The following is a 13,571-nucleotide window of genomic DNA, read 5'->3' as shown; positions in this document are numbered from 1 at the left end:
GGTGTTCGGTCACTTTTGATCGCAAACAACAGAAGTGTGTCACCCAAATGAACAATCCCGAGGGTTAAAGTGCACAGACCAGCATTCTGTCATTATTTACTCTCCGTCATGTCCTTCAGACACACAGGCTGGGATTTTCTCTGAAACACAGACAGAATATGAAGAATCTTCAGCTCCATAAAACAACCGTTCAGTGATCACAGCTGCCAAACGGCAAGAATAAAAAAAAGCACAAGGCCTAAACTGATCACCGGGAGAAGAGTGATATTTCAGTGCTCTCTCAGGGGAGTTTCAGCAACGGAAACATGGATATTATCCAGCCACACACTAAACACTGTTAAAGCGTTAACGAATGACCAGACGAACACTGCAACGGGACAGTCCAGCGGTTAGTCCAGTTATCCGTCTCAGCGTGCAGAACATGAATTACTGATGCACATTGAGGGATCGATACAGTAAATGTGTTTACATCGTTACTTATGTGCATGTATTACAGGTTGAAATTTTTTTTATGCAATCAAAATGTGCATGAGAATAGGTGGATGGAAAAATGACTATTTTGTTATACAAAATCAATAGTCATTTTTTCATCTCTATATCTATATCTATCTATCTATCTATCTATCTTTTTTTTTCGTTTTCATTTTAGTTAAAAGTTTTAGTAACTGTTGTCCTTTTTTTAAATGTCTATAGTTTTTTATTAATTTAGTTTGAGGTATTTTAGTACATAAATGAAAATGAGAAATGTTGCTTTCGTAACTAAATTAAAATAAGTTATGTTTATGGTTATAGTTATAGTTTTGGTTAATCGTAATAACCTTGAAACATGAAAGTTTGTTTTAACAAGTAAACAAAGTTTTTCAGGGGAACACGTTTCGCAAAAGTATTTAAACATATATTTTTTGACATGAGGATGAATAATGACAGAATATTATTTTTTCTCAATGTATAATGCATTATAAAATGCATTCATAATGTGTGCCGAAATGCATTGCATCTTTACATCAACAGTTGCAAGCAAAGTTAAAATGCATTATAATATTTGCAGATTATCTGAAATTGGTTGCTTTAGGTTTTATGCATTATAATACTCATCTATTAATTTAGAAAGTATAATGCATTATAACTGGTTACAATTATCATACAATGCAAGGTGCATTGCACTTCATTACACATTAAAAAATACCTGTATCCAGTAATGTCTTCAAGTGAAGTGTTTTAAGGTTGTCCATTGGAAATGGTAACAGGGTAACACATTTCAGTCTTCAACAGATCGACAGGAGAAGACGCTGTAAACACTTGACTGGCACCAAAAAGAACATTCATTAGCGTGCACTTTATATATTCATATGCTCTGATATGATTAATAAATGCTTTATTCTTTAAGAATGATTAGAAGCATTTGTGATGGACAGCGTTGGATCACCCATAAATGAAAATGATCCCATGATTTACTCTCCCTAAAGTCATCCTACGTGTGTATGACATTCATTTTTCAGACAAATACGATCAGTTATTTTAAAAATGTCCTGACTCTTCCAAGCTTTATAATGGCAGTGAATGTTTTTTTCCATTCATCATAAAAGTGCATCCATTTATCTTAAAAGTGGTGGACTTTTATGATGGATAGATGCACTTTTATGGTGGATGGAAAAAAACATTCACTGCTATTATAAAGCTTGGAAGCGCCGGGACATTTTTTAAATAACTGATCGTATTCGTCTGAAAAATAAATGTCATACACACGTAGGATGACTTTAGGGAGAGTAAATCATGGGATCATTCGTTTCCCTTTTGGGGTGAACCCTTTAAATTATTCACGCTAATGACAATGACCGAACGAGTTGGAAACATTTGTGCATGGACAGGGTGAAAATGTGCTTGTTAATGAATTAATGCCGGATTACTCACATGCTCTGATGGAGAGGAGTGTGTGGGAAAGCCGGCCGGTCAGGTTGAAATAATGCATCACATTCACAAACCCGTCGCTCTCTGAGTCCGCAGTGGATCTAAGAGACCTTGATGTCTAACAGCATGCGACGCTCAGGCTCTCAAACTGTGAACTTTTAATAAAGCACTAAAAATAAATGAAGTGATGCTGATGTCGTCGTAATGTACATTTTATTCACACCTGATACATATTTACATAACGTATGCATGTCAACCAATTTACATCAATGTATGGCTGCTCTCAGCAGCCACTCAAAGAAGATTAAACAAAAATGCACGCTTTCAGTCGCATGAATTACATTTACTATAATAGATTTTGGGTAAATACTACTTGTTTTTTTTTAAATAAATACAAGTGCCTTATTTAATCTTAGTCTAACGACCAGTAAAGAACATAATCAACAGAGCCGAATGTGTGCAGGGATCAACATAACGGCCCAAGAGTCTATTATCATAAAGATAATAACCAAAACATCAGTCATCTCAGTCTTGAAAGTGATTCATTCACTGAATCATCATCATCCTCATCATCATCATCATCCCTGGAATTTATTCCCACCGTCTCTAATGGGAAAAACTGATTTGGCAAGGCAAAAACCCTGAAGGCACAAACCGATGTGAAGGAGCCGCAGAACAGCTGGAGATCTGCAGTAAATGCTCATTATATTCGGCATCACAACAAGGCTGTGGGTGGATTATGGGGCCAAAGGGATGTGGAAATCAGGATTGTCGAAGAGCAAAGGCCTGCGCGGAGGTTTGGGATCCTTTGTGGCGCTGTGCAACAGTTTAAAGAGTCCAGTGCCGATATTCATGGGGATTCCCATTATAATGCACTCAGACACACCTGAGGAACACAGGAAGACAGAGGGATGAGGGATATTCAAAAACAGGCCACACACACTATTAAACAATGTTATTCCCTTAACTAAGACGAGTCGATACATCCCTCTCTCATCTCAGTGTGTGCTCTTAATCTCTCTGACGCGCGGTGACGATCTGATAGCATTTAGCTTAGCCCACTAAGCCCAGTTCATTCACTATGGTACCAAACAGAGATAAACAGCTAAATGCTATCAGATCGTCACCGCGCGTCAGAGCGATTAAGTGCACACACTCAGACGAGAGAAGCATGTTATTGTAATATTAAAAAGCGGTAGAGTATCCTATTAAAGGGATCGATCACCCAAAAATGTAAAACACCCATGATTTACTCCCCACAAGCCATCCTAGGTCTATGACTTTATTCTTTCTGAACACAATCGAATTTATGTTAAAAATCCAAGCTTTATAATGAGAGTGAATGGAGGATGAGATGAGCTACAGGATATGAGCCAACCACTGGCTACAGGGTTCATGCACATTTCTACAAATACATTTCCATGACTTGTCAGCAAATATTCATGACCTAAGCTTCCATGAAACTATGCAAGGTTTAACCTTATGGTTTGTTCAACATTGTGATTTAGTGTTTAAATAACTTTTGCGAATATCTTCGAAACCGTTAGTCCGATCAAGACGAAACCACCGCAGGAGAATCTGAATTATAACAGCTTGATTAAATATTAGAAATACCAAAATTTTGATAGTAAGTGGCAAAAAAATGCAGGTGTGGGTCATTTTTTGTGTGTTCATACATATAAATATCTATCACTCCTAAATCAAATGAGATATTTTCACCAAATTTCACACACTTATGCATGGGGGCACCCTGAGGAAAACAAACTGTGCCAATCAGCAGCACCAAAACTGATCAAAACATAAAACTAGCTCTATACACCTCAATGTATTTATGAGTTTTCCTTGTCTGACTATGACCAGACCAAGATCAATTTAAGATTGAACATTGGTCTGTGGAGTATGCTCTGTATTTTCTACTGCTCAAGAGGTGTGATCAACGGGCATTATTCAAATGACTCTGTACGCAATTGGATAATCCTTCAACCAATCAGACCACAAGAGACGTGATCAAAGGACAACGACCTATCACTTCTCTATCTGTCATCGTGTTAAACCCACCAATAGCACACTAGGTGGATAAGCCAGTCTGTGATTGGTTCCCGCAAAAGAGTAACAGAAGCAGTAGAAATGAATGTACAGGTTTCCAGACTGAGTTGCCGGGCGAAATCAAATCACTGACATATCAGTTGAGTTTACACAGTCTAGGGTTTTCCACCGTTTTTGCTTAAAATAGTCTCCAAATGCCTTTACTCTTGTTTGCAGTTGGTCTGCTACATTTATTTATACACTCTTCTGCTCATCACTCACCGCACACAGAGTCTTTCTGCCCGAAATACGCCGCATCAAACAGATGATCGGCCGTCTTCTCAAAGGACGCCAGCATGAGAACGCTCTCCTTCATCTTGGCCAGGCCGAAGCGAGTGATGCCCAGAATCTCCCCCTAAAGCCCACAAGAGTCAATGAGTCGCTCTCGTCTCATGGTATCGTTATGGAGAACAGCAGATAATCCTTCATTATGGAGAACATCCTGATATAATCCTTAAGCTACTCACCTTATAGGACATGAGATCCGCCAGCAGCATGACGTGCCGGCGGTCAATGCTCATCCCGTGGTTAACCATGGTGTACTGGATCTCATTAATGATGGTCGATCTCGCCGCTTCGATGCCTAACGTCTTCTCGACCTGATGAACACAGACAGATCCATCACAGACTCTACACACTGATGTCAGGCCCTATTGGCAAATTATGAATGAATAAATCAAAAGCTGGGCTGTACAATTAATCAAATTATGAATCTGTCAGTGATTCAACCTTTTCACTTCATAAAAACACACATAAAATACACACACAGAAGCTCAAAAGGACTTCAATCTTGTCAAAATAAAAGTTGTTTCACTTGAAATTATGACAAAGTATTAATATTGCACAGCAGAATATACTTCCAAGTAATAATTTTTTTAAGGAGTGTCTCAGTTGTTCGTCTATGATTTTTTTAAACTGTAAACTTCTGTTGTGCCAAAAAATAAAATTTACATTTTCTTTTTAAAATTTAATCAAATAAAAATGTAACAGTTGAAGTAATATGCCTTCATTTTATTACCACAAAATAATAAAAAAATAATAGATACAAAGATAAATGCATTTTAAATAAAATCATATATCCTGAAATTTTTAAAAAATAACCTTTGAGAACATAAACAGGGTATATACAGCAATCCTTAAGTTAAATTTACTACTTTTTAATACCTTTTTTACTACCTTCAGAATATTTTTAAAACCATCACGACACTGAATTGCAAGTGTTAATCAGCGACCTTTCTATTATTTGCACAGATTTTGACACATATAACATACAAAAAAGAATCGATTTAGAATCGACACCAGGAAGAAATCTGTTATAAGTTATCATTCAGACACAGTAAAATAGATCTCAACATTCACAAAGGTTGGTTAAGGAGAAGCATTACTGCTTCTCCTTACTGCTTCATTTGATTTCAATTAATAATTGGTAATTCAGCAATTCAATTATTTAGTGTTTTTTTTCCAACAACAAAACCTGAGCCAAATATTACATTTCTATAGCTGTGATAAGTTGTTGAACATTTTTTTCTGTGATTAATTGCAATTAATCGCAATAAAAAAGAAATGTTTTGTACGTTTTTAATATATTTTTTATATAATAATTTCACTGTTAATCAAATTAATGTAGAAACAACATAAAGACAGTATATTTTAAATACTTGTTTAAATGGCATCTTTTTATGAATGAAGGCCAGTATTACTGATATTAATACAGCTACTTTTTTTTACATTTATTATTAGGCTTCAAAAATATAACAGTTTTTAATTTAAGTAAACTTAAAACAATGCTAACATAAACCCACAATAAATGTCATGTTTACTCCTGCCCTTCCTGTCTTAACAGTTAGAAAATATACAGATATTTAATAAAGTTATCAAAGTTATATGCAGTCTGCACTGCATAAACTATAAATGAAATAGTTAATCCTTATTAAAGCTACAAAAGTTATTTAGTCAAGCGCAGCGAGTCATTTTCTCTGTTCCCTTTGTTCTTTAACTTTACTGACAGGAAGCTTTATTGGCTGCTGTCCCTTTAAGAGCAGACAGACACGCGGGTCTCACTGTTTACTGTCGATGGATCGCGCCTCATTCTCTCACAACTCTTTTTGTTCATTTTAGACTTTATATAAATCATTTAAGATTGCTCTTATGAGGATAGTTGAAGATATGCCTTGAAGCAAGTCTAAAATAAAACGTAAGCCAGCCACTTCTGTTGAGCGCGCAGTGCTCTGAGAGGATGCCGAACGACCGCTGAATATGACGTCAGCATCAAACATACGTTGAGAGAGACGAAAGATCTTTGATTATGTGCCCAGAAATGCTAAAGCCCATATTTAAACGAACTAACGCAGATATAATTTAAATCAGAATAGAACACCTGATAGTCTGAAAAAATAATACCTAATTTGGAAAAAAATAATACCTCAGACCACATTTAAAGCAGCACTAGGTAACTTTTCAACCTTCATAATATATTTTTTAAGACTCTTGTGATGATAAATCGACTTACAATAGGTTGAATGACACGTCTGCCATAGCCTGATGGGGTCTGTATCGTTTTTAATCGTACTTTTAAACTTCGGGTTTCGGGTAGTAACCCGAGAAAAAGAAAAGAACTACAAAACTCGACTGCTTTACGGCATATACGTCACTTCCACCAACACACACACTTCCTTACATTCGGACGTGCGAGCCCAACTTTGTTCGTCGGATAATATAGTCATGTCTGAAGCAGCAGAGACAAATAAGAAAGAAAAGGTTTTGTTGGAGGAAAGCAATAAGAGGAAATGAAAAAATGATGGGATTAAAGGCAGGACGAGGATCAAAATGTGACCAGGGTTTGCTCGTCGGCGTGAGCTGAAGGAGGCGTGCCCGACCGATGCTGTCCTGCTTGTTACGGTGAGCTACCACTCAAACATTGAACTGAAGTATCATATAGATTCTGGAAAACGCTAACCAATAGACTACTATAATGACGCTGGCTTGTAAACGTGAGCATCGTGATTATTTGGCGTTTGAAAAAAATAAAACCCATGAAATTATATTCATATGACATGCTGGAGCATATGCCACTGACTGTAACGTTACCTGGGATGAAGACATTTCACACGCGACGCCAGAAGAACTCCTCTCGCAGTTTTCAGGGGAACTGCTGCACCGACCCGCGGGAGGCTTTTATGAAGTTATTTGGCCGCCCCGCACCACTGTATATATTTTTACAACCCGCCGCGCACCCGCGACCTTTAAATAGACATACGGGGTCCATGGGTTATGAGACGAACCGCGCATCACTAGTTCAGGGCTATCAGGGCTGTCATGTCAACAAATGCACGCGCGATGGCATCCCCTGTTGTAGGAGGACAGCTCTTACGACAGTATTTGAGGACATTATTTTTTCCAAACTGTAGGGGGACCCCGAGAGCAAAAGTAGCCAAGTGGGGCTTTAACACTTTTAATGGCCTTAAATTTGACAATTTTGATTTATCACTTTTTAATACTTTTTAAAACCCCGCGGACACCCTGATAAAACATTTTATAAGGCCTTATTATTATAGAAATTAATTAAATATTAATTTGTTATTCAATTAATTAGACATGCTTTTTGATTATTAAAGTTTAATTAAAGCAATGAGAACAAAATAAATCTGATTTTATAAGGCCATAAAAATTCATTTTTGTTTAACTTTTAATGAATTGTCATCTCATGATTTCAATTAAACATGTTTTCATTACTAAAATTGTATTTAACCATTAAAACGAAATGCAGATTTTTTTTTTTTTTAATGAACTGAATATGGTAAACAATAAAACGTCATATGGCCCTACAGATACGAGTAAACATCTCAAGCTGAGCAATGATGTAAAGGGTTCAATGTTGATTGTCACTCAAACACTGTAGTGTGAGGTGCTGCCTATCGAAATTATGAAGAAAACATGAATTAAATCTGAACATCTTCCCCATGTGAGAGTCTGTGGGCGGCCGGTACCTCATACGTGTTGTTGGATGTTGTTCTGTTGCCGTTGACGCCGTGTGTTGCCATGACAGCCCTGAGATTGTCTCCCTCCACCAGCAGTTTGAACTTCTGTTTCCCGCTCTGCTCATCAATGTGAATGACGGCACGCGCAACTTCAGGGATGCCCTGGACCACCACCTACAATCATAATGAAAGGAAGTGTATGTAAGATTGTGGCCAAAACTGGTACTGCAATCACTTTCAAATGACTGTAGAGCGGTGTATCCCCCCTCGAGGATGCCAGATTGGCTGCAGGATCGGCAGGAACATTTGTAGATCTGCAGCTGTGGTAACTAGAGTAGATCTGGCAACCCGGATGCCAAAACAATTCTGACTCTGGATTGGTCGATAGGTAGAGGGCGGAGCTTCAGGCCAAAACACAACATGTCAACAGCTGAGGGCTGCAACAACAACTTAATAATGACAATATCCTGGCCGGACTACTGTTGTCAGTGATAGAAGTGTTTGAAATTAACTCTTAGACTTCTTAATGTCTAGTGACATATCAGTGCCATTTTATGATTAACTGAAATACATTGCTTACATACAGTTCCTTTAACAGAATATGATTGGCCAATTAAACTTCATCACATGTTCTCTAAATATTGGCATCAGTTATTGAACATAATATCGGTATCATGTCAGTGACTGACCTTAGGGAGGTCCTGTTTGAGCGACTGCAGGACGTAGTACATGGAGCTCTTGCTGTTTTCTCTCGGAGACACACAGACCACGGCCTCTCCGTGAACCGCGATATCACCCGGCTTCACCCGCAGCTTCGACGTGCAGATGGAGTATCGCACGGTCTCTGCGTTCACCTGAACAGAACAAACCATACGACTATAACCTCTCTGCAGACCATCCTCATGGTTACATTTTATTTATAAAAATGTGGGTAACACTTTATTTTAAGGTTCAGTTATTAACTATTAACTAGTTGCTTATTAGCATGCATATTACTAGGATATTGGCTGTTTATTAGTACTTATAAAGCACATATCAATGCCTTATTCTACTTCCTTTAATCCTACACAATACCTAAACTTAAATGTTACAAAAACTACCTTACTAACTATTAATAAGCAGTAAATTAGGAGTTTATAGAGGCAAAAGTCGTAGTTAATAGTGAATATGTGTTCCCCATACTAAAGTGTTACCAAAATGTGACACAAAAACTCTGATGCTTGAAGAATCATATTGTCTAATTATGATCAAATCTGCTGTTACCTCCAACCTCAGGAGACGGATCCTCTCTAGTGACAGTTTCACCAGGATGAAACAATCATCAGGCAGGAAAACCTCCTCGATGTACTCGGAAATCTGACAGAAGCAATCAATCAGCTTTATTTATATCGCGCTTTTACAATGATGATTGTGTCAAAGCAGCTTCACAGTGTTAAACAGGACAATATTGCAACAAAATTAAATATGACCTAATTAATAAATTTAATTTGTATATTTAGTTGAATAACTTAGATCATAATTTTAGTCCCCCCAACTGAGCAAGCCAAGCCAAAGGCGACCAAAGGAACCGAAACTCCACCAGGACATGATGGAGAAAAATAAACCTTGGGAGAAACCAGACTCAGTCGGGGTGCCAGTTCTCCTCTGACCTATAATTTAACAGTGTATAATTATTATTCTGCCAACCCTGCAAGTCATAAATCATATTAGATAGGAATATTCAAAGTTTTGGGTATCACGCAAGAGACGGGTTCATTTAGGATGGCGCGTCGATTACACAAGAATATGAATACTAAAGATCGGAGTCATTGCGCCGGACAAGACTACATCAGAAGCAATCAAACTCAGAGATTCATTTGAATACAACAAACTGGCTCCTTATGAATACATATAGGGGTGTGTGATGTATAGGCTATGATAATATGGGGATTGTTGCTTTAATGATGTGCAATCTGACATTGAGCACTTAACGCACTTTACAAAAATACACCTAGAGCGCACGGATACATTACGTAGGCTTGTTGGTTAAACTAGTGTACTTGAGCATTTAGACTTTCACTGCGTGATTTACTATTAAAATGCATTTATAATGCCCTCAATACTCAAGATAAGGGGCAAAAATACCTCGGTATGTCTTTTTATATTTATATAATTTAATATAGTTAATCAATATCTCATGAAGAGTGCTGCTTTTATCCAAATAGCCGCATGATTACTAATGTAATTTTGCATATCGCCTGTTTTTGCTTCATTTCACCAATAAAAATAGTTCCAAACAAACCCACAGGAGTGTTCTGCGTCTCTGATCAATTCAAACATGCATTAAATATTGAAATGCCTATTTTCCACCATAAATTGCAAATAAATTCTTTAAAAATCAGACCATGTGATTTTCTAGATTTTTCTCCTCATTCTGTCTCTTATAGTTGAAGTGTACCTATGATGAAAATGACAGGCCTCTCTCATCTCTTTAAGTGGGAGAACTTGCACAATTGGTGGCTGACTAAATACTTTTTTGCCTCACTGTATTTCCAAAATCAAGCTTGTTGCAAGGCATTCTGGTATTGAATTCTCCACAGAAGTTGGAGAATTGGCATTGCATTCTGGGAGTTTGCCAGGGAGTTGCTATTCCAGTGAGATGCATTTTAATTTCAAATTGACTTTCTGAACACACCCCTAATGCAGGCCTTAGTGAACAGAACAGGGCAAAGTCTGCGTACCTCTCCCACAGACAGACTCACACACACACACACACGTTTGTTTTTGTGACATATGGGGACATTGCATAGGCGTAATTGTTTTTATACTGTACAAACCGTATTTTCCATCCCCTTACACTGCCCCTAAACCTACCCATCACACACACACACCCATCACCCCCCCCCCCCCCCCCCACACACACACACACACACACTGTCCCTAAACCTACCCATCACAGGAAACATTCTGCATTTTTACTTTCTCATAAAAACTCCTCCTGTGTGATTTATAAGCCTTTTGTAAAGTGGGGCCATGGGTAATGTCCTCATATTTCACCCTCTCCTGTAATACCTGTGTCATACCCATGGCATTATACACATTTGTGTCCTCATATGCCACAAAAACATGCCCACACACACACACACACACACACACACACACACACACACACACACACACTCTCTCTCACTCTCACTCTCTCATACACACACACACACACACACACAGACTCTCTCATACACACACACACACACTACCTCTCCCAGAAGAGTCTTCTCAATGCGTCCTTTCACCAGACGAGCGAAGTCCGCATCATCATCGATGTCCAGGTTGGCACTTATGATGGGCGTACTGAGACACAGAGAGACTGGTTAGGAATAAGAACAAGGATTACCGCAGCCATTAATCATCCCTGAACAGCAGAAATCACGCTGACACTGCTCGACCGGTCATCCTCCTCCGCTCCAGGCTTCTCCTCTGATTGACAAATGTGTTTTTCTCCTTCAGGGGTCGAGATCAAACTCTCATGAAGCGATGTTCATGTGTCAGCCACTGCGCTTACGGTCACCTGCACGTCTATAATTATCACAGGGTGATTTCTAGAGTCTAGAAATGTTGCTACAGGTCGCTATTTTCTGAAGGTTATATCTCGATTTTTCTCGGGGAGGGCGATTTATGTTTCATCAGGGTTTATACCTGTGCTCTTTAAGAAATACTGTGGCATTTATTAATACCATGATATATTAGATAGTAATACCAGAGCACTGGATTATGCAGAATGATTACCATAATCATGTACTGTAGTATTTAAGTAGAACTCAAAAGGTATTGGAGATGGCACGGTTCACAAAACCCACGGTTTGGTTCTTTACAGTTCTTGTTGTTGTCTTTTCTTTTAATCGTTAACACTCCAGAAATGGACTTCAGCATATGATATAATCGCTTAATTATCCACAATTTAGGATACGGTATTACATTTTTTTTATATCATGCAATCATGCACAAACTGAATTTGACTTTAAGCACATTATTGGGACCATCTCTGAGGAAAGCTAGGTGAGATTTTGATACAGCAAGAGAGAAGACATAGATGACATGCTTTTCATTTATTTGGTAAAAAAAAGGAGAATGTGTATTGCTATCTCTACAGGAATGGGCCTTTTTAGCACACAAAGATTGAACTGAAGAATTAACTTGCATTTATCAAACCTCAACTTCAGTGTAGCTCGTACAAAAGTTTTATATTTTAAGGGGAACTCTTAAAGCTCTGTCTTTTAAACAAGTCAATAAACATAGCCACTAGTGAAAAACGAATCGCGGCGGGATGGGATATTATACCGCGGCTCGAGTACTTTCATCAGCTGACGAAATCCTTCACACTCAATCACGCGGCCCGGTTGCATATCTTTTGCTATAAACCTTCCCAATGCTTTAGTTATGGCTATTACCCTGTCCGACGTATCACTGTTGCTTAAAATGCTGCGGACAGTAGAAGTTGTATCCTAACTGGCTGCCTGCTTACATTCTTACATGGCAGATGAACTGACATATTAGAAGTGTTTCCGTCAGCATAATGAATGCATTTTGCACAATGCTTGCACACAGTCACAGTTCCATTTACTCTTTTAAAATAAATCCAAAATGTTCCCACACACCGGACTTATACTACGCTGGCGCATCCTCCAACTCCGGGCGGTCTTCCTTATCTCTCCCACCTGCCATTTTGACATGTGACAGGACCCGCAGCACTCCACTTTTACAGTCTTTTAATTATTTTACTGCATGTGTCCACACACTTATTTCGCTTGGAAAGAACACCCCGTCTGAGTTAACATACGGGCACGAGGCTACATTGCGCATTCGACGAACCGTACGACGCACACGATCCGAACCGAACGGTTCTGGGGTTTTTTTCTTGTACCGTGCCACCTCTAAAAGGAATATCATGAAATCGTGAGGCAAAAAAATAAAAAGTTTAAATTGGGACCCACTTTATATCAGGTGGCCTTAACTACTGTGTACTAACATTTTAATTAATCATTTGATATAATGGACTTATTGCGTACATTTATGTTTTTACATTGTACTTACATTTTCAAAATGACCTGCATGTAATTACTAGGGCCGGGACTTTAATGCGTTAATTAAGATTAATTACGCAAAAAATAACAATTTTAACCACACTTATTTTTGCACCGCGGAACGTTTTTCAATGAATGAGTTTCGACGGACCGATTATACTGGAACACCAACTAGCGTTCACGAGTCACGACTACAACAAACCACAGTGAACATGAGCGAAGAAGCTGATGAGAGCGCTCTGCTTGGCCCCGTGGATGGGACATTTAGCTTTAAAAAACAAGAGGATGGAAGCGTCGACAGGAGCATGGCTGTGTGTAAGCTATACAACAAGGAGTTAGCGTATCACCGCAACACATCGAGCCTCAAATATCACAAATACGCTTTTGCTACACTTAATGGCAAACATTGCACTGCTGGACTGAAATAAATAAACAATATTTTGTTGATTAAGCTTATGTATTCAGTCATTATTCAATGGTGTACTAAAAATCCATGTGAAAAATTACTTCTCACTGTTCTCAGGTCAAATATTTATATGCA

At 38.3% G+C, this 13,571-nt stretch overlaps 1 protein-coding gene across 1 annotated transcript in view; it reads right to left on the bottom strand.

Moving 5' to 3' along the window:
- Positions 1–2,104: 2,104 nt before the first annotated feature.
- Positions 2,105–13,571, bottom strand: part of polr3a (polymerase (RNA) III (DNA directed) polypeptide A) — a 49,679-nt gene continuing 38,212 nt past the window's right edge. Inside the window, exons 25-31 of the mRNA XM_067429086.1 lie at positions 11,207–11,300; positions 9,234–9,326; positions 8,660–8,824; positions 7,980–8,144; positions 4,461–4,592; positions 4,216–4,348; positions 2,105–2,794 (exon numbers count right to left, since the gene is read on the bottom strand). Of these exons, the coding sequence (XP_067285187.1) occupies positions 2,646–2,794; positions 4,216–4,348; positions 4,461–4,592; positions 7,980–8,144; positions 8,660–8,824; positions 9,234–9,326; positions 11,207–11,300 (931 nt within the window). The 3' untranslated portion in view covers positions 2,105–2,645. The remainder of the gene's footprint in view (positions 2,795–4,215; positions 4,349–4,460; positions 4,593–7,979; positions 8,145–8,659; positions 8,825–9,233; positions 9,327–11,206; positions 11,301–13,571) is intronic.

This window comes from Pseudorasbora parva, chromosome 21 (assembly GCF_024679245.1).
Source record: "Pseudorasbora parva isolate DD20220531a chromosome 21, ASM2467924v1, whole genome shotgun sequence".
NCBI classification, from domain to species: Eukaryota; Metazoa; Chordata; class Actinopteri; order Cypriniformes; family Gobionidae; genus Pseudorasbora; species Pseudorasbora parva.
This window is presented reverse-complemented; position numbering and strand designations above follow the sequence as displayed.